The sequence below is a fragment of the Mustela nivalis genome, assembly GCF_964662115.1.
Source record: "Mustela nivalis genome assembly, chromosome: 4".
NCBI classification, from domain to species: Eukaryota; Metazoa; Chordata; class Mammalia; order Carnivora; family Mustelidae; genus Mustela; species Mustela nivalis.
Window position 1 is genome coordinate 151,435,741 of NC_139023.1, and position 22,751 is coordinate 151,458,491.

Sequence of the window (22,751 nt, forward strand, 5' to 3'; positions counted from 1 at the left end):
CCTCAATACTCTGGGCCAGGCAGAAAAAGCTGTAAATATCAAACACTTATTTAAGTGAGCACTTACTATATATCAAGTGCTATTCTCAGACTTCACATGTATTTGCTACTAATTATAAACCTTCATAAAACTGTTCCTAATCTTTATACCCAAAATAAGCAGTATTCTACCTATGAGGGAACTCAGAAATAGAGAGGTTAAATAATTGCCCAAGTTTGTTTGAGGTAAGCTTGAAACCAATCACATGGGCTCTAGAAGGCATGCTCTGAAGGCTTTACTGACACCCTCAGCCCTCATTAGGCAGTGCTGAGCCTCATGCCCATAGGTCATGCCATAGGAGGAAGAATTTGGAAAAGTACTCTTTTGATTTAAAATACGACCCACTTTTTACTGGAGTAATTTCAGATTTCATAACACTGGGGTACTCTTTTTCAAATTTGACATTACAGGTGTCACCATGGAAGATAACAGTAGGATTAACTTTATACCTATCAATGATCACACTGTGTTATGGACGTGACCAATTTTTAAATATTTTTAGGTAAGACAAGTAAGACTAGTTGCCAGCTGGACAGTCTGGCTAAAACACTAATAAGACATATGCCATAGCTGAACGGGATGGCGAGGACAGCATCAGTATTGTTTTTGGTTTTTAAACTGGCAACAGTCCTGGATGAGGAAGAAAAAAAGATTTTGTTTGTTCATTTGTTTCTACGCTTTAAGTTGTAAGCCTAGGAAAAAAATGAAAATATCTGAAAGGTTTGTTGATTTTATTTTTAACTGTGGCAAAATACACTTAACATAAAATTTACCACCTTAACCATTTTTAAGTGTACAGCAGTGCGAAATATATTCATGGTGCTGTGCAACCACCACCCATCCACAGAACTCTCTTCATCTTCCCAAACTGAAAGTGTACCTAATTTCCTATTCCTCCTTCCCCCCAAGCTCTTAACCACTCTACTTTCTATCTCTGTGAATTGTACCATCTAGGTTCTTCACAGAATTGGAATCAGGTAGTATCCATCCTTTTGTTACTGGCTTATGTCACTTAGGATAATGTCCGCAAGGTTCGTCCACATTGTAGCATGTGTCAGCTTTTCCTTCCTTTGTCAGGCTGAGTAACGTCAGGCTGAGTAATATTCTATGTACATGCTACATTTTCCTTATCCATTCATCCATCCATGGACACTGGGCCTGCTTCCATCTTTGGCTATTATAAATAACACTGCTATGAACATAGGTGTACAAATCTCTCTTTGAGTCCCTGTATTCAGTTCTTTTGGGTATATAATGTAATTGCTCAATCACATATAAATCTACATTTAATTTTCTAAGGAGCCACCATACTGTTTTCCATATGGTTGCACTATTTTATATTCCCAAGAGCACACAAGGGTCCCAGTTTCTCCACATCCTCACCAATACTTGTCATTTGCTTCATTGTTATCTTTATTGGTTTTGTGTTTGTTTGTTTTGTTTTTTTTTACTGTAGCTATTCTAATGGGTGTGAGGTGTTATTTGTTGTTTTTCTTAATCATATTCAAGATTATATCTGTGTCAATCGAGAATATTATGTGAATTCATTGTTTATTTGGCCTTGACAAGAGTTCCCTAAGATCTGTGTTAACATTTCTATAATGCCACTAAGTATAATTTTGCAGAGTCCACCCAAAAGTGAACGTATGAATTAAAAACTGAAAAGGTTTATGAGTAAGCTTTTAAACACTGTGTAAGCATGATAACATCTGCAGCAGTATTACATTCTAGAATGCATGGATATGACAGTACTTATTTTGATCAAGCTCAGACAGGGTCACCCAGTGGCTTTTATACAATACTGGGGAATCAGGTCTGTTTGCAATCTGGGTAATATCACTTGGCTACAATGGACAAAATAGTGGGAGGAAAAAACTAAACCAATTCCAGATAATATAAATAAATATACTGAAAGTATTAAAATTATATTAGTAAGATCAACAGGACAGAAATTTTATCTCACATAATGCGCAGCTGACCTGTAACACCATATATAGCTTCTGCTAAAGGTTTTAGTGTATAGTTTTTATTCTAATTCTAATTTGCAGTTTTATCACTCAAGTATAATAGTCTGAGAAGATATTAATTACTTAGCCATACAGGTGACAGATGCTGGCTTTGTAGGAAAAACAAGGAACTTTATCTAGACTCCCATACAATCTCAACAGGTGGTAATATTATGTGGAGGAACTTTAACTATCAAAAAGCCTCTAAATGAAACATATATTAATTATTTTAATGTTTTAGTAACCTAATTTTTAAAGGCAGAATACTAGAGGGGCTTCTGGGTCAGTCAGTTAAGAGGCCAACTCCTGATTTTGCCTCAGGTCATGATCTCAGGGTCCTGGGATCCCCTGCATAGGGCTCTTTGCTAAGAGTGGAGTTTGGGATTGTCTCTCCCTCTCCTTCAGCCCTCCCCTGCTCACACTTGCTCTCTCTAAAATAAATAATAAATCTTTAAAAAAAGAATATCAGAAAATGTAACCTAAATAATATTTGGAATTAAAAGAATAAGTATCGTACACCAGTTGACTGTTAAACCTTCAATACCAGAGTAATAGGTTCTATCTTTAAAATATTTTATGGATTTCAATAAGAACTTATAAAACATACTGACATGCTTTGATGAAAACATTTTAGTTGGAGTTTTACACTGAATTATATTTAGACACTTCAACAACTTTGTAAGGAATTTTTAGTTTTAATCCATCCCCAGTGGTTATTAACAAACAGAATCTAGAAATTTAGTAATATAAAGGTTTAGCATAAAATTCCAAATCTAAGCATGAATTTTACACATATATTTAGGTCTCTACAATTAACAGATGAAAAACAAGTGACTTTCAGGGGTTCTTATAGGGGAGCAGTGCCCAAAAAGTTCCCCCAAATTGGCAGGACATGGCTTTACTCAAGTTGCATCAGCTGTGCTAACTTACTGAGACCCCAAACTGTCCTAAATCAGAAGAACTATTTTTTAAAACTTGAAACACTGCCAAGGGTTAGATATAGGGCCCCCCAATTTTTTAGTTTATGAGGACCATTTTTGCTTCAACTAAACTTCACCTGAAAAAACATTATTTAAAGCTCTAGTTGTATTATTTCATTATATTTCAATTTAGTATATTTAATATGGATCATACTTAAAACATCTGAACTTAGTTATTTTTAAAGGTTAATTTAAATAGTTACTTATTTTACCTAACCAATTAAAGGAAGGGTTGGCTTGTTTTTATATGACCCTCAGGCTACAGATGGTTTTTACATTTTCTTTTGCATGCACCAATGACAGTTTATTGTGCTTTTTCGAATTTGTCTTTTTTTTTTAATTTTTATTTATTTATTTTATTAACATATAATGTATTATTTGCCCCAGAGGTTCAGGTCTGTGAATCAACAGTCTCACACAATTCACAGCACTCAACCCTCCCCAATGTCCATAACCTATCCAACCTATCCCTCCCTGCCCCCAGCACCCAGCAGCCCTCAGTTTATTGGTTTTTACATTTTTAAAGGGTGTAATGAGACAGAGGCCTGACATGCCTCACAAATCCTAAAATACTGAATTAAAACATAAATCAAAGTTCTAAAATTGTCTCTTCTATACTTTAATCAATATTAATTTACATCACACACACACACACACACACACACACCATTAATCTGAAGGGTATCTGGTCTAAGCATAAAATTCTTTCTTTCTGAGTCTGTCAGCCCAAAAGTACGCTTCCTCTTCTGGGGTACAAAGCTGTTGCCTGGGCAGGGCTACATTTCCCAGCCTCCTCTGATGTGGTTACAGTCCCAGGGCTAGTTCTTCACAGGAGACTATCAAGCACAAGTGATATGTGTCACTTCAAGGTAGGGCTTTTAGGAAGGAATTATGCTTTCTCCATATTCTCTATCCTTTCACTGGCTCAATGCTGAGAAGATTGAGTCCCTAAAGGTGTCAAAGCCACTATCAGTCAAAACCACCCACAGAAGACAATACATCTCTATTGTGTTAAGCCACTGAAATTTTTGTTACTACAGTTACTGAGGAAACAAGCTGTAACAGTCATTAACATAAATGTTGTATATTTGCTGCCTTTCACATTTAACTAACTTCTACTTAATTTAGAAATTCTCCCAATCATCCTTAAAAAAAAAAACAAAACTCTATGAAAACAGAATGTTTATATTGCTGAAAGCCGCCTGTTTATTCTAGCCATCAGTCTTTTCCTTGACAACTGGCTACTGTTGCTTCTTTTTCTGTTTACTGTATGCTCAGATGAATTTTAATTTAAGAGCTCACTATAACCACATCTCAAATGAACCAAAATGTAAAAGCATTCCTGCTCCACATGTGTAGTTCAAATGATGCAGCATGAAGACATTACCACATTCTATCCAAAGCCTATTCCAGAAACAGAAATTTTCAAATGGATTAAAATAGACCCTCTTCTCTTCTTTATTATATGTAAGGGCCAAAAAAGCATGAGAAGGGTAATAAAGATCATTTAACCTTGAAACACTGGTATCTCCAAAACTAGAAATTTCCAAAAACAGTAGAACCTTCGTATTTTCAAGAGCTGTATCTTGATAGCATCACAGATTCAAAAATATGTAAGTGATGGCAAAATGCATGCTTCTGTAACACGGATTCCATCACATTTGACTGGCAAAATGGGAATGTCAATAGTGTAAAGGTAAAGTAGTGTTGGTTCATGAGTTGATTCTTCCCAGCAGGTTAATGTTTTGAAGCTATCAAGGGCAAGATTTTTCACAAATCATGAGAAAAACATGGAAGGAAAAACAAAATGAAGACTTTAAGAAAACTGGTGAGACTCTTACCAAAGTCTTACCTTCTTTGGTACAAACAGTGGTGGTTGCTTTAGTGGCTTCAGTACCCATCATGCTTATCACTACCTTGTGATGTGAACACACGAGAAGCTTACACCTTACATGAGAGTTTTAATTATGGTGAAACCGGCCTCCAGTAGAAGCCAGTAGCCACAAGAATCTACATATAAAAGATAAACATGTCCCAGGATAAAATGCTAAGAATCATCTCGGTATGGAGTACAAATGTCACCTATACTACTGTGCTGGTGCTTTTGTTAGTGCTCTGGTTACAAAGTTTCATAGTCTTAAGTAGTCTAGCCTTAATACTATTTTTTTTCCACAGCTGATAGTTTTAGTGCATAAATTTTTACAGAATGAGAGGTTTTTTAGGAATGTATGTATCACGTTACATTAGATATGAACATACCACTAATTGATATACTGAACTACACATGCCAAGCAAACAGGCAAAATGACACAATCCAACTTCACGGTGCCCCCATCCAAAATCCTTAAACACGCCTGACAAACACCATTTCATTTAATCCCAGACTTCTACATCTAAAAAACCACCTAAAATTTCTGTGGGCCCTATCAAATAGTGAAAACCATAAATACAGTCCACCAATGCTACAAACATATATTAACTCTCCCAAATTTACCACGTAATTGCTTTTAACTTCAGCTTCGTTTTAACAACTTTTGTTTAATCTGCAAAAAGAGTAATAAATCCTTTAGGTAGTTTCTCCTTTCTTTCAACACAAACGTACACCATCACCTACTAGGTCTAAGCAAAACCATTTGAAAGTGCTTACATTTTGCAAATATAATTTCCTTTTTAGAAGGCATAATCTTTTTCTTCAGAGTCAGCTTTGATGAAAACTGCCTTGAGGTGGAAAAATGGCAGCATCCTCCATAGACATGGCTCTTTAGAACTGCTATTTAGTTGACCACTCCAAGCTGCATTCCTTATAACAAAGCAAAATGAAAGATTTGAGAGTTTTGCTCATTTTGATCCCAAATCAGAGGATCCAGTCCCATCTACACTGTGCGTGCCCATTATACTCCATGTCCCATCTCTGCCAGCCATTGACTCCCCTGGGATTTCTGACCCCAAGCTTCCCAGTTACAAGGAGCCTAAGTTTTCTCACCCCGCCACAGTACACTCCTAGATGGAGCCCACAGTACCCCTAGATGGATCTGCACATCTGGGTATGTGCAGATTTTAGGTGTCCTTGCTGATTCACTGTACTGATATCCTACCAACATTATAAAACACTGCAGGACCTCTTCCTATCCTCTCCTCTAGTTATCTACCCTCTACCCACAAATCTATCAAGCAAAATGTAGTTTGGTAATTTTTCTTCTCTGCTTCCTTCAGTCCTGTCTCTAATGACACCCACTTAATACCTTTTAGATCATTTATCCCCTTTTGTTCACCAGTTTCTTTTTAGGAATCCCATCCTTGGCATTGATTTCAACAAATAGAACATTTCTGAAAATTCAAGACATGAAATTCACTCTGGAGAGAATATCAATCTCCCCACCACCATTCTAAACTGTCACTTCTGGAACACCAGCAGTGGTAATTCATGTTAATAAAGATTCTGAAGTACTTCAAACTTCCAAAGAAGCTTTTGAATCAAAGGAATATTCAAGTATATGTCATACAGTTTTAATGTTAAATGTATTTACAATATTCTAAATCTTTAGTATATGGCAATCCGTATGCCACAATATGTGGCAAATCTAGCTACAATTTGATTGATACACACTTTCACCAACCCATTCCAACTAAGAGTAAGGTCCAATCAGAGACTGTTTAAATACTGGTGTGTTCCTTTATACATTCCACCCCTCTAGATCTAGTATGCCCACTATTTAAGTGTATAACAAATCTCCCAAGTGATTCTAACAGAAACTCCTTCCACTTGCAAACTACCACGGCAAATACTGGTTTAAAAACAGCCTATTGGGGCGCCTGGATGGCTCAGTGGGTTGGGTCTCTGCCTTCAGCTTGGGTCGTGATCTCAGGGTCCTGGAATCAAGCCCCACATTAGGCTCTATGCTTGGCAGGGAGCCTGCTTCCCCCTCTCTCTCTGCCTGCCTCTCTGTCTACTTGTGATCTCTCTGTCAAATAAGTAACTAAAATCTTAAAACAACAACAACAACAGCCTACCCAACTGTGGTTCTCATCTCTGTGAACTGCTGGAGGAACTTTGTGAACACACAGGCTCTTTAACTACAGAGATTCCAAGGCCCTCCCAGACCTACTGGATCATAATATGTAATGATGGTACTCAAATATCCAACTCCCAGGTGATTCCAATGCACAGCCAAAGTTTGGAAACAAATGCTTGATAACCTCAGATATTTTAAAAGCTGCTGCTCTTGGTGACCAATGGGCTGCCAATGAACCAACATATGGGTCCAGCATTAGGTGGGACCTTCAAAGATAAAGAGGGGCCAACAAGGTGTGGCCAACCTTACACAGTCCTTTCTGTAATGTGGAAATCACAGGGATGGAAGATGCATCTGCTTTGAGAAAGACATTGGGGTGAAGTTCAGAAAATAATTTCCTAAGGATATACACCTAATGGCACTATTCAGCTGCCTGAATCACATTAGCAGTTACAATCAACTAACTGCCTACCTCACTCACCGCAGAGTTTAATACATTACACTAGAAATCAGCAGTCTCAGAAGACCTTAGCTTTACATCAAGAGGCCCCAGTGGTTCAAGAATATCATTCCTCCACTTGGAAAAAGCTAAGTCCAAAGTAAAGCAAAGTCCAAAAGTAAAGCAAACTAATTAATTAGAAGAGACTTCTGATCATTACAAGAAAAATCTCATGAAGAAAACTGCACATATTTTTGCCATCAGCATCATTTGAGCTCTGCCTTCAAAACTTTCTCCAGTTAGTTACTAGTAATTCAGATTACTTATCCTTTCTAAACCTATTTCTTCATCTGTAAAACAAGCTCATGAAAATTTAAATGAGACAGTATTTGTAAAAACATGATATTCAATACAGTTTCCTTTCCTCCTTAGAAATTTCTCTACCCCTCCTCCACCCTCCTTTAATTTTAGTCATACATACTAATAGTTTATACAGATCTCTGTTAGTCTTTACCTCAGTTGATTGCTATTACATATGAGAAACAGAGACACATTTAATTTTGTTACTCCAAAACTAACAGCACTTAAACTCTGTCTACTGACAACCCACTGAAAACCAATCAGGGCTGATAGTCATATACTAACTTCCTCAGGACAGATTTTTGTTTTTTTACTCCCAGGTACTGATTCCACAAGAGCAATGGCTCTCAAACTTTAAAGAAGGTAAGAAGGTTGCCTGGGTGGCTCAACGGATTAAGTGTCTAATTTCAGCCCAGGTCAGGATCTCAGAGTCCTGGGATGGAGCCCAGGGAAGTCAGGCTTGCAGCTCCACAGGGGAATCTGCTTCTCCCTCTGCCCTTCCCCTCATGTTCTCATGTTCTCACTGTCTTTCTCTCTCAAATAAATAAATAAAATCTTTTTAAAAATAAACAAATAATTAAAAATAAAGACAGTAAGAACTGTTAGGGAGCTTATTTAAAATACAAATCCCACCTCACACCAACAGGGATTCTCAATGGCTAATGCCAGTAAGTAAAAGGTTGCTAGGAAACAGAACACTTGACACCACCCCATGAATTACTGATTGCAAAAGGGAAAATATACCTTTATACAGAAAAATCTGGCCGTCAGGATCTTAATCAGGAGATAAAACTTCGCACCACTAAAAATGCAACAAATCAGGTACCATCATTGAATATATGATGCAAATAAGAAGCAGGAAGCAGTATTTTGGGTGAAAATACATAAACTGAATAAAACCAAGCACCTAGATGCATCTTCAAGTTTATCCAGAAAACATGTCAGACTACTCTTGGAAAAAACAATTAAGCAATCCAAAATATAGAACATACGAGAACTGGCCTAGACTCTGCAAAACTCAATATCACGAGGGAAAAAAGCAAAATTAAGAGAATTGTTCTAGAGTTATGGAAACAAAAGCAATGTGTGAATTTTTACTAAATCCCTATTTGGAGGGGAGAAAACCTATAAGAGAAATTGTTGGGGGCAAATGCGCAAATAATATGAAGTAGCTATTGCATGATTCTATAAAATTATAGAGTAATTATTGAATTATTATTAATTTTTTTAGATGGGACAATGGTATTACAGCTATGTAAAATTATTCTAAATATTTAGTATTTGAAGTATAGAGAGGTGCAACCTCGTAATATGTTACACACACAAATACACGCTGACAAATATATCTATGTTAATTACTGAAACCAGATAGATGGTAACAAGTGTTCAAAACACTATCCTTTCTACTTCTCTGTATGCTTAAAAGTTTCCATAAGGTAGACAAGAAAAAATACGCATTCCCTGGCCCAACACCCTAAGACTCTAATTCCTTAAGTATGTAGTGTAGTAAGCGCACAAATCTGCATTTCAACTAGCCCTGGGCCTATCCTAAAATACAAGATGTTTTCTGACCACTCTAAGAAACACAGTTGAAGAAAAATGGGTGTGTCTGCTGCCCAGAAGGACTTAGGTTCTTAACTCCCTGCCAGCTCTATTTTACTGGCAGGTTTCCCAAGCCATGGATTTGGTTATCTTCCTCACCTCTGCCATCTTTCTTCATGTGTCCAATGTATTTAAGATGGACTGAAAAGAAGCATAATGGTTAAAAGAGAAAGTTTCTATTTCATGTACCTATGATTCCTTGAGAGCATCTCCCCAATGTAAATAATAACCAATTCTACTTTCCTTCCAAGAGTGCTGTAAAGAAAACTTCCTTGTCTTTCTGTGAACTGAATATTCAAAGTTCTTCCTAGAAATGGATAATAAGCATATAGTCCATGCTCTATAAACTGATAACCGAAATAAAACAGAAATAGCATCCTCAGTTAAAAAAAGGAAGACCAAAATATTGCACTCAGAAGTTTTGATTACAACAAACTAAAAAGCTTTTGTACAAACAGGACTACATCAAACTAAAAGGCTTTTACATAGCAATGAAAGCCACCAACAAAATGAAAAGGCAATGGGAGAAGATAGTCACAAACAATATATCCAATAAGGGGTTAACATCTAAAATATACAAAGAAATCCTACAACTCAATATCAAAAAAGATAAACATTCCAATTAAAAAATGGACAGGGGACCCAAATAGCCATTCTTCCAAAGACACACAGATGGCCAACAAGCACATGAAAAAAATGATCAATTTCACTACTCATCAGGGAAATGCAAATTAAAACCACAATGAGATACCACCTCACACCTGTTAGAATGGTTATTATCAAAAAGACAAGAAAAAACAAGTATTGGCAAGGCTGTGGAGAAAAGGGAACCTCCATGCATAGTTGGTAGGAATGCATATTGGTGCAGCCACTATGGAAAAGAGTGTGGAGGTTCCTCAAAAAATTAAAAACAGAATTACTATACAATCCAGCAATCCCTGTTCTAGGTATTATCCAAGGAAAACGAAAACACTATGAAAAGATATATGCATCCTTATGTTCATAAAAGTATTATTTACAATAGCCCAGACATGGAAGCAACCTAAGTATCCATCAATAGATGAATATATAGACAAGATGTGGTGCAGCTATAGAAAATGAACTCTTACCATTTGTGACAACAAGGATGAATCTACAAGGTATTATGCTAAGAAAGTCAATGATTTCACTTCTATATGTGGAATCTAAAACACAAAACAGAAAAAGGCTCAGATACAGAAAACAGAGAAAGACAATAATACAGACGAAGGGGATCAAGAGCACAGTCTTCCAGTGATAAATACATGTGACTCAGAAATGTAATATACAGTAGAAATATCAAATTACCCTGCTGTACACCTGAAATTAATGAAACACTGTATGTCAAGTATTCTTTGATAGAAAATTTACTTTAAAAACCGCTATTTCAGGGGCACCTGGGTGGCTCAGTGGGTTAAAGCCTCTGCCTTCAGCTCGGGTCATGATCCCAGGGTCCTGGGATAGAGCCCCCCATCGGGCTCTCTGCTCAGTGAGGAGCCTGCTCCCCCCCCCCTCTGCCTGCCTCTCTGCCTACTTGTGTTCTCTGTCAAATAAATAAATAAAATCTAAAAAAGAAAAAAAAAAAAAAACCCTGCTATTTCAAAATTAAATTGATATATAAGAAACTTTGTTAGCAAAGTTACCTTAGAGTATAGTGGTTTGTTTTAAGATGTGTTAAAATAATGTAATATACCAAGATCTACCCACATCAGATATACAGAAAAATCTGAAGTTGAATCTTATGTAGAAATGTATCAATGTCATTGTAACAATACTAAGTGAGTCCTCCAAGCAAAACCCAGAAATACACCTGGAATCAAAGAAGTACCTACAGCTTAATCTAAGAAAAACAAAAACAAAATTCACTTAGAATTATTTCCTAGAAGAGCTCACAACTCACATAGAGGCTATCAGGTAAAAAAAAATAAAAAATAAAAAATAAAATTTACAAACACTAAATTCTCAAAGTTAGAGAATACATACACATCAAATAATAATTTGCAGTAGGCAATTTTGATGTTCCTCCCCAATAAATTAATTAATCTTAGTAAGCAATTCAGAACACCTCCAAAATATATAACTTATATGCATTGCTTTAGCTTACTCTAACAGTAAAAAATTTAAAACAGAAGATTACAAAAAATGAGCACTTTAAAAAGACTAATTTTAGCTGAAATTGTAAATCATAAAATCAGCTAGTAAACAGCATTAACACATTTCTCAGAAAGTCTAAACTTCGATAAATTTTAACATTAACTACAGAAAGATATAAAATGCCTCTACAGGTTACAAAGTGATTGAAAATAATGAGAATGTATTTAGTACATCAAAATAACATATGGTAAGATTTCAAAGCAGTTCCTAGGAAACCTATACATTTTTAAATATATTATTTGTTCTAACCAGAGCAAAGAAATTTTTTTCTTTAAAACTTCAGAGTGCTAATATCTATAGCATAATAAACTTTTCAAAATTGAAGAGACATTAAGGATCACTACCTTTAACTCCTCTTTTAATAAATACAAGAAAATTAAGGCCAGAGACCTTTTTTTTGTAACTTGTAGAATGATAAACCATGATTTCCTAACTCCAGCGTTCCCCTTCTATGATGGTATATATGTCTTGTCCTTTAAAAACAAAACAAAACAAACAAACAAAAACTCCAATAACAATAAATAGCAGGTTGTCTTCAATCAAATGTCAAAAGTCACTGAACCTTTCGTTTAATATGAGGCTATATCTTCATGACTTTTTTCTCCAATTTTAACTTTCTGAGACAAGGAAGAAATCCAGGCTTTTAAACTAGAAGAAAACAGGTAAACAGAACATCATGGGGAGTAAATTAAAGTGTCAGCCATAAACTTGTTTGCAGAGAGAACACTGTAAAGCAACCAGCTCAGGGTGAAAATGGCAACATGTAAGACACAGTTTGCAAGAGTCCAGAATTTATCACTTACATAAGTATAACTTTGGATAAAGTTTGCAAAATCAAAGGAAATAATGTTACAAGACAAAAATGCTTGTGACTTCTGACATGTGCCTTCTAGATTTCCAGAATGCTAGACTTCTGTCATACAGAGTCTGATGCTTTGTTTCTGGATCATTCTGGAAATCCTATCCTTCATCACCAGTTGCAATGTTACTCAAAGCATGCCATTTTTTTTTCATCACCTCCCCTTGAAAATTCACCATAAATGTCAACTTTTACGGTTTCTAATCTCTCAAAAATGACAAATACTCTTCAGAGATGGTTCTCTTCATAATCACTCTCCTTTAGGAAGTGGTTCTTTATCTAAATATATAACTCTTTCCCTCACCATGTATCTCTTATGATTTTTCAGGTGATGGGAACAACTTTATGCTGTTGTACCTGTCCTTTTTTTTTCTTTGATGGAATCAAAGCATCTTGCCCCCCTGCAAAATTATTATCCTACATTTTCCTTTAGGTTTAGTATCTTCTGTTTCCATCTTTAATCCTTCCAGAATTTTTGTTTATATAAGGTAGAGATCAATTCCTCCCTCCATGTGGGCAGTCATTTACCCCACTGTCATTTGTTAAATAACCCCTTTTCCATTCATGGATTAGAAATGCTTTATTATCTACCTGCACAATTCCTGCAAACCTATTTATTTACTTCACTCTTTATTCTGCTTTATTACCTATCTACCTAATTCCTCTGCCAGCCACACACTGTTCTAATTATTGACACTTTATAGCACGTAAATTTTCTGATTTTTCTGGTAAATCTCAACATTTTCCAACAAGACTTTTTTGATTACACAAAAATATTTACTTTTCTCAGATCAATTTTTCTTGTTTACCCTCAAAAAAACCCCACTGAGTTTCTTCTGAAACAAAATTCCATTGAACTTACAGATAAAAAAAAATTATTTTTAAAATATTGAGATGCCATTTACTAATAAGCAAATATATAAAGTCACCTACACAACACACAAAAGCATGTATATAATCTTCATTTGACTGTGACTGGTACTCTGGCCCCATACGAATGAAATTTCCTTATTTGTAAGGTAACATTGCCATTCCTAAATCACAAAATCTTAGAGCTAGAGGAATATTACAGATCACTTAGTCCAACACCTCTTGTAAGCCCAGTTATGTTTACCTCAAGCCTACTTGAGAATCATTTCAAAATTAAAATTAATGTACCTTTTACATGTAACATAATCATAAAAGTACCACTTGGATCACACACAAGGCAATGAAGTGGGCTACATTTACTGAAGACTGCTTTCAATTTAGGAATCCTTTTAGAACAAGATCATACTCAGCTCAAAGAAGAAAAGAGTACCATAAGTACATACACTTGCAACAGCTCCAAATACTTTTTCAAGACACTCACATTTCTAAAATAAGTCTATATTGTTAGTGTGTCCAGGAACTAAACTTAACAGTACCACATCATTCCATTCCCAATTGTTCCATCGTATTTATTAAGAATACAAATCCAACAATTTCTAATTGGAATAAGCTGAAGCAACTCCAAAGTGTTTCTCAAGCCTGGCTGTCCATATAATCACCTGTGGAGCTTTTAGAAATAAGCTTGCATGGATCCCACCCTGGAACCTTCAGTATATTCTTTTTCTCTTTTAAAGCTATAGTAGATTCTATCCTCAGCCAGAGTTAAGGACCACTATTCTAAAAGATTCAACAAGAACAAAGGCCCTTAATATGTGTAATATCCCTATACATTGTGGGGGGAAGGAGGGCGGGGAGAGTGAAGAAGGAATAAAGACAAAGCATCTTCACCAGCCAAGAAACACCTGCTGCTGATTCACTGAGTTCTGTCCTGACATTACTCCAGTCTTAAAACAGAAAAAATGGGGGAGGGGGTGCCTGGATGGCGCAGTCATTTAACCATTTAACTTCTGGTTTTGGCTCAAGTCATGATCTCAGGATTATGAGATCAGGCCCTGTGTAGGGGTCCATGCTCAGTGAGGAGTTTACTAAAGTTTTTCTCTCCCTCGCCCTCTACCCCACCCTGTACACCCTCCCTTCTTGTCCCCCCCCAACAAATAAACAAATAAATCTTGAAGAAAATAAAAAATTGGGGAAAACAAAGCTTTTGACTATTTGTAGATTTGATGGGGCAATTATGACATGTGAAACGCCTTATTCTTTCTTCTCCCTTGAAGGCAACTCTCCACCCCACACTGTATTCCAAAAGAAAGGATGACTGATGTTCACTTTAAGAAAGCTAATACTACTTAAGATTTTATATAAATTCCTCTTTCACTTTGTGAAATAGAAGGGCTTAAGTACACCCATAAAAATAAATAGAGAGATTGATGATCTGGCTGGGGTATCATGACATGAGATGAAATTTCAGTCAAAGAGCTGTTGTTTCGTGACTACAAAGAACTGCCAACACACACTGGCCACCCTCTGAAGTTAGCACAGAAGCAAAGAAAGGCCAATACACTGAAGAAACAAACTCACAACAATGCAAATATGCAAACGGAATCAAATTGTTTCTAAGGTCTAACCCTCCAAGAAAATGATCACACTTTCTAATAACAAAACTTTCACTAAACCGGAGCTTGGTGTGACTCATATTCCTGTTATGAGTGACTCATATACCTTCTATCCCTGGGAAAAGCACCTGAAAAATAAAGCTACACTGTAAGCTACATGCTAAGTAATTAGTAAGGGCAAAGCATGAATTAAATAGACCTTAATAATAAACTAATATTCTATAAAAGGAGGTTCATGTAACCAAATCATCCTACAACTACTCTTCCATGCTCCAATTCCAGCCTAGCCAAAAATATTGTCTTATATTCTGTAAACTCATTCAGTAAACAGCTATCAAATATGCTCCATCTCGACAGGAAAGGCGCCACACAGAGAACTATCAAGGAAAACTAAATTCTCTTAATATGCACTGAGACTTGTCCAAGCAAAAAAGTCAGGTAACTTTACTTTAAAAAAAAAAAGGAATGTGAAGAGACAGGTATTTGTGGTTTAATGGAATTAGTTTTAAGCAAATACAACTTTCCCAACGTCTTTTCTTTAGAAATGTGGCCCAAATCAGCGATATAATTCCTAGGCCTTAACCTATCACATGACCATATGAAATAACAAAATTTAAGTAGCAAATATAGTTATAGGAACAACTGTAATCCAAAAAAATTTGTAGTAAAAACTGAGAGGACATATGGTTATACACACTGATAAATAACGGTTTGCCAAGAGATTAAAAAACAAAAACAAAGATAAGAACCTTTCTCTAAAGCATTTCATATGAATGATCTGCAGGTAGCCCCATGCCTAGCAGGTAGTAAAGGACAGACCGGACCCTGCTCCTGGAATATTTCAAGCAAATCCAGCTTTCTAAAAAAATCTGAAATAAATAAAATCCTTCTTCAGCAAGTATTTCTTCTGAAGTATAGCTATGTTAGAATAACTTAACTGAATTCACATACCTTTGAATACTCCATACTTTCAAAACTTTATGAAATAGTTAGACATATTTTAATCTTGAAAAACAATTTAAACATACTAAAATCACAGGCATCTCTTAAAAATATATTTGTATACCACTACAAATCTTGAAAGGTCAATGAAGATCTGGGAAATAAATGCACTACCCAATTTTAAACAACTATAAAACCTAAATTTATGCTTAAAATGTACTTTTCAGTTTGTTCCAAAATCTAGACTTCTTACTTTGCCCAAATACAATTAAGATTGAGGTCAGTGGGGAAAAACTGCTCTGCCTAAAAAATTTGTGAAACCGAATTCCATTTCATTATGTCCAAAAAGCTTATTACTAATAAATATCTAGGATGGATTACATTAGAAACAATTCTCTCAGGAAATTTAACCTGACAAGAAGATTCTGACTGCCTACACTTAGGAGTCAAAGATAGGGAGAGATACAAGATTTTGGCTTGTATGGAAGAAACCTAGTTACTAAATATATGCTGTTAAATTTTACTAGTCTTTCAAAACCTTTCTCTTCCCCCATTCTTCTTGTTCCTTTCCCCTTCATTCTTTTGCATCTTACCCATCTGCAAGAAATCAAAAAAAGTACCCCCAGTATCAAACACACTACCTTTTATTCAATACGGATTTGGGAGTTCAGGGATGTTTTTAGATATAGATTTCAAATTCAAAACAGTTTCAAAATTTTACATAACCCCAAGCTACCCTCACAACTGCCAAAAGTTAATAAATCATTTTTTCCCTATTTTATCTCCCTCGCCCCTTCTTATAAACTTGGCAGGAAACCAATTATTTGCAGACAAATACAGCTAGGGGGCAAGGAAAAAAAAAAAAAAAACGTCTGCTCAGTTCAGTCCAGGAAGACCAATAAACAAACCTGGGAGCACCAGGAAAATCAAGAACCACTCATTCGACCCTCATCCTGAATTTGCATACAAATTCTATAGGACAAACTTCTTGCATTCACTCTCAGGATCTGACTTAATTCAATCCCATGCATTCTGAAACATTTTTATTTAAAACTGTGAAAAGAGATCTGGACAAACAATTTAAAACACAATGAACTTTTACTTCAGTTAACCTAAGCACATCTCAGTTAACTGAAATGCATAGCACCTAAAATCTCCTGGTAGGTGCAGAACTCTGGGCAGTCTAGGCAAAATGTCTTCTCACAGAGGCAATGTACCTGAAGAGCTCTGTGCTATTTATCTTCAGTAAAGATTTTTTTCTCTTGCAAATGTTTACTTACAAACTCAGTTTCCAGAATACACTCAAGCCGGTTTAAGTTGGAGGGCACAGATGTACCAAGATTTTAACGGGATCACCTCCCTAGTTTAGCCAGTTAAGGCTAGTTGCCAAAAGAACATTTGCAAGTGGTTTTTAAGGGACTTACCAGGGGAAATTTACAAAAGAGAAAAGGGCTGCAGGGCCAAGCTTGGGGCTCGTGTAAACATAAATCACCTATGCACTGACCTGGCTATCTAAAACAATGTTCCTCCAGAATAGGTGTCCAGGTGGCGGATTGACTTTCTGGAGGTGAGAGTTTAAAACAAACGCTTACATCCACCATATACTACACAATTTTACCTGTTACCAAGAAAAGGGCACGTCTAATCCACACACCAAAAAAAAAAAAAAAGTCCCTTTTCCTTCAAGCAAAGAAGCGGCTTGGAGTCATTTGCAGGGGATGGGATTGCAGGAAGGGGGTTGGAGGCGTGGAATAAAGGAGTGCTAAAAGGAGAGGCAGGGCCCCACACAGGCCACTGCGGAGAGAAGACGGGGGAAGAGGGGAAGATGTCTCACCGGGGGACAAAACCGAGTGCAAAACCGGCTGGAAGAAGGAAGGTCCCCCCCCCCCCGCCCCGAAGACGAGCTGGGGTGCAGATAAATAGCGCTAAAACGGCTGGTTACCTTGGGATACAGGGGAAAGCGACAACGGGAATACAAAGGTCTACAGAGATGTGAGTAAAGGGAAGGTTGAGGCAGGGTCTCGGGTAAGTGCGAACCAGGGAAGCAGACAAACAGCGGGACTGGGGCCTCCCAGGGCCAAAAGGCGTGGCCAGGGATCCAGATCAAACGATGGTCTTTTTGAGACGCCAGGGAAAGTGCGCGGCAAACCCCTCCTTCAAGACCCTGGGCCAGACCCGTCCGAGGGGCCCAACTGCGAGGCACCTCGAGGGCGGAACGCACTCGGAGGTCTCTGGCCTCTCCCGCGGGGCCCTCAGCAGAGCCGGCAGCCCAGGCCCCCGCCCCCACCCCCGCAGTGCTCTTACCTCCACACCTGCCCCATCTGCAGCAGGTGGATGACCGACTGCCAGATCCACACGGAGAGGCGGCACAGGCGCTGCGCCCCCGGCGTAGCCGAGCCCCCCGCGCCCGGGCCGCCGCGGGCGGTGCCGTGGCCGTAGCCGGCCCCCATCATGGGGGGGCCCCGGCTGCTAAGCCCCTCCACGGCGCCCAGCCCGCCGCCCGTGTAGTCCTGCACGAACCAGCGGAAGCTCAGGCTCTGCACCAGCAGCGACGGCACCAACACGAAGAAGAGGGTCAGCCCGAAGAAGCCGTAGTCCCCCTTGCGGTAGTAGTCGAGGGCCAGCCACAGGTCGGTGCCCACGTCCCCGAAGAAGACCAGCAGCGCCAGCACGATCCACAGGCAGTCGAGCCACGGCCGCTCCACCTGCGGCGGCGGCGGTTGTGGCCGAGTGGCAGGCGTCGGGGGGTGGTGGTCTGCGCCGGCGGCCGCGGGCGGCTGCAGCGGCTGGTCCCCCCCGTCGGCGGCGGCGGCGCTGCGGCGCGGCTTCTTGCCCAGGAGGGAGCGCAGGCAGGCGGAGCGGCAGCCCCAGTAGCACGAGGAGGTGTTGCAGCAGTGGCAGATGTGCAGAGAGCTGCTCTCGCCGGGCTCGCTGCCGTCTCCGCCGCCGCCGCAGCCGCCTCCCCCGGGCTCCCCGTCCTCCTCGCCGCCGCTGCCCACCGCCTCGTCCAGGTTGTGCAGCTGGGCGAAGCCCACCCCCACGCCACCGCCATCGGATTTCGCCGCCATCTTGACTCTCTTCCCAGCTCCGGAGGTTGGGGGGGGAGGGACGGGTGGGGGGGGGAAGAAGGCAGGGAACGGGGAGGGGGGGAAACGAATGGAGAGGAAGGGGGGCGGGGAGGAAGCGGGGGAGCAAACGAACGAGGGGGGAGTGGGCCAGGGAACCCCCTCCGCTTCCGGGTAGTTGGCGTCACTTCCGGGCGAGCCCCCCAATCGCACGGCGCCCGCAGCTCCCCAGCCCTACCCTCCCGGCCAAGATGGCCGCCCTCCTGTGCCTCAGCTGCTGGGCGGGGGACCGGGGGGTTCTCCCCGCCAGGGCTCCCCTTCCCCTCTTCCGTTGACCCCGAAACCCATCAGGTTGACCCCTCGGCGTTTCTGAATCCCGCTGGGCCGAGTGATGCGGTCCAAAGTGATCCCTGGAGGGGGCAGTGCCAGACGTTTTGGGGTCCCCTTCCTCAGCGTCGCAGCTCACAGCTTTCCTCCTGGAGAAACGCCCCCTAACACCCTCCCGGCTGCTGGCGGAGGGGCGGGACCTCTGAGGGAAGGGGCGGAGCTAGTGCAAAGCAGGTGATTACGTGTCACTTCCGGGAGATAGGATGACCTCATTGAGTAGTTAGGCACTCCCCCCCACCCCCCATCAAAATGGCTGTGTCTCACCTCTTTGGTTGTTTGGGATTTTTTTGTTTTTTTTTTTTTTTTTTCCTTTAAAAATTCTCTCTTACTCTTTTCTTATTTGGGGGTCTTGAGAAATTATATAAGTCAGTTTAGAATCCCACATACAACTTACTGATGCTCACTTGTATTTGGACACCTCCCTCCTCTGTTGACCCCCTGATTTTCTTGTCAATGACAACTTTACCGTTTTTAGTAATAAAGTTTCCATCGTTCTCTTAAGAAAACTCCAAAAGTCCATTTAAAAGTCAGCCTATTGTGTCTTGAACATCGGAGCAAAGATTGAATTGGCATTGGTGACCTTGAATATTTTCTTCATCACTGGAATGTGTTCTACCAACTTTTTTTAAGTATGTGATTTTAAAATTATGTGACCTTAATTTCTAAAATTCAGAGCTAGTCAGGGTTTAAGCTGTATCAATTACTTTTGCAAGTTATTTGAATGTGTGAAGCCTGCCTTTTGGAATTTTTTTGGTGCTAAAGCTTTATCAGTAAACATGGCTTTAAATGAGTGAAAATGTTATCAATGTGTGATATCATTAAAACAGGTGTAAGGTACACTACTTAATCTTAACAAATTACAAAAGTGAAGCACCACTGAGTGGATTTGAATTACAATGATCTTCTAGTGAAAGTATATTTGAAACCAGACAAAGCAAACTACATGGTTACAGTTGTTACTGATCAAGTAAAAGAGATATTTTGAAGTTAAAAATAGAAGAAAGTTTTAAACTCTGAATTCTCTCCTTGACCTCACCAGATTTTCATACTAATTTTTCTGATTCTGTCTACTCCTCTCTTAGGTAAAACCTAAGAATACCATTATTTTCTTTGGAATGTTGAGAACAAGCTAGGTAATATTTGTACTGAAGTTGTGTGGAAGAAAGGTGTCTGAAATTTTCAGTATTATTTTGAGGCATATGGTATTTAATGCTATAGCACCTAGTTAATTGGGGGTGGCAGAACAAACAAGGATTCCATATTTTAGAATACAGCTTTTCATGAGTATTTATGTTAAGGTAAATCCTATGAAGACTACAAAAAGTACTCATAGAGAATTTTTACCCTAGCCATTCGGGAGAGTGATAAGGAGAAAGGGGGAGAAGTAGTTACAAAATCCTCTTTTGGAAACAAGTCACATAACTGTAACTTTATTTCATTTTATGATTTAAGCCCCTTTGTTCCTATGGTAGTAAAACTTAGAGCCAGCAGGTAAGGATACTTCCAAATATAGGTGCCATTCTATTTCTTTACAGAATTTGAATTAATAATATTTCAGAAAGATGGATTAAGTGTAGATTAGGACTGTCTAAGTCTGGATCCCAGTTCCATGATAATAATAATGCGAATGGTAAAAAGGAAACCACAGGCCCCAAATGGCATCACTCAGTCACCAAACCAGGGCTTAATATCTCATTGCAGTTTCAACCTCCTGCAGAAATGTAGTCTTAACCAGATAATCAAAAATTTTCTGAGCAACACCAATGACGTGATTTGTCATATGGACTTCTCCATCCCCCAAAGGAAGATGTGGTAATCTACCTAATAAGAACCCCTGCCCTTGCACCTAAGGCAAAGTGACGTTGCCTCGTACAACTCTTCCTTTTCTTTTGCTAGTAATTTCCTTGCCCATCTTCTTTCCTATAAAAACCTTCCATTCTATAGAACCCCTTGGACTTCCCTTCTACTTGCTAGATGAGCTGCTTCCCAATTCATGAATCATTTAATAAAACCAGTTATATCTTTGCATTTACATGGTTGAATTTTTGTTCTTTAACATGAATGTGAGCAGGATAACCTCCTTAAACCTCAGCTTCCACCATTGTATGATGGAAATAACATGCCTTCTCTGAAAAGTGGGTGGGTGGATTAAAAGCGGGAATCCATTTGAAACTCTCAACATGATGCCTGATAGGTAGTAAATACTAAATAAATTATAACTGATATTTTTATTATTATTGCTGTCATAATTATGTTTGCACAGTACCAACCTACAGTTACTTAAATTCTGTCATTCAGTAGATTTGGTAACTAATAAATGTTGGCATTTAAAAATGAAAAGTTTTTAGGAAACAAGTACAATTAATTTGTGTCTTCAAGTATATTTTCTCTGTTTAAGCGTGTGAGCCTATGAAATGAGATACAAAAGAAGGCAGCAATGATATATTTATGATTCTATTTCTCCGTGCCCTGAAAGAACATAATCTACTAGTGAAATTAGCTAAGTAAATTACACTTACTGTACAAAGCTGACAAGTGAGACTGAATCAAAAGGGTTTATTACAATTGAAATTTCAAGTAGATATATAAGATTTGCAGGCTATCAAGTGATTTCAACTTTACATTTGCTGTTTGAACAATTTTATCATTCTGACTTCTGTGGAAGGGGTACATTGTGAAACCAAGAAGATTCTAAAATTAAAAACAGTTACAATGGTAATAAAGCTATCTTGAAGACTCAATGAAAGGCTCACATAAATTTGGACTGTGCTTTGAATAAAATTTTTTTGACCCAGAATTTTGGGGCAGTTAGGCATACCAAATAAGTCCAGAGCTTAGCCACGTGCTGAACACATAGTGAGCACTCAATAAATTTTGGTCAAATAGGGGAATTGAATTAATTTTTGAGATAACTGAAATTTACCCTTTCAAATGCCCTCCCCTCCAAAAATTGTATTTTACATTTGATTATGCAAATCTTTATAAAACCAATGATATATTACAGAGATACCTTGATTCTTTAGTAAACAGGGAAGAAATTAAGAAAAAGAAAATCACTGACCACTGGACTGCTTTCTTAAGAGCACACTAGTTAACCTTTTCTTGATGACTTGGCCTTAATGTAGCCTTATGCTAAGAATTTCTGTCTATCCATGAGTCTACTAAGGAGCCACCCCAGGCCTACTGGATACTTTTGTTTTTGTTGTTTCTAAATAACATTTTTTTTAACTTCTGGTTTTTTTGTAGTTCAGTCAGTTAACAACTTTGGCTCCTTTTACTTCTACTTTGACATAGGCTGGAAGTCAAACTACAAAGCATGTTTGAATTACATGTAGTGTAAGAGCAAATGAATTTTTAGAGCTTCTTCTATGGGTAAGGTAAACAGATTTAATATATGAAAATTA

At 38.5% G+C, this 22,751-nt stretch overlaps 1 protein-coding gene across 1 annotated transcript in view; it reads right to left on the reverse strand.

Annotated features, from left to right (window-relative positions):
- XKR6 (XK related 6) overlaps positions 1 to 21,920 on the reverse strand; it is a 304,492-nt gene extending 282,572 nt beyond the window's left edge. The window contains exon 1 of the mRNA XM_082726912.1: positions 18,200 to 21,920. Coding sequence (XP_082583038.1) covers positions 18,200 to 18,963 — 764 coding nt within the window. The 5' untranslated portion in view covers positions 18,964 to 21,920. The remainder of the gene's footprint in view (positions 1 to 18,199) is intronic.
- Between the last annotated feature and the right edge of the window lie 831 nt (positions 21,921 to 22,751).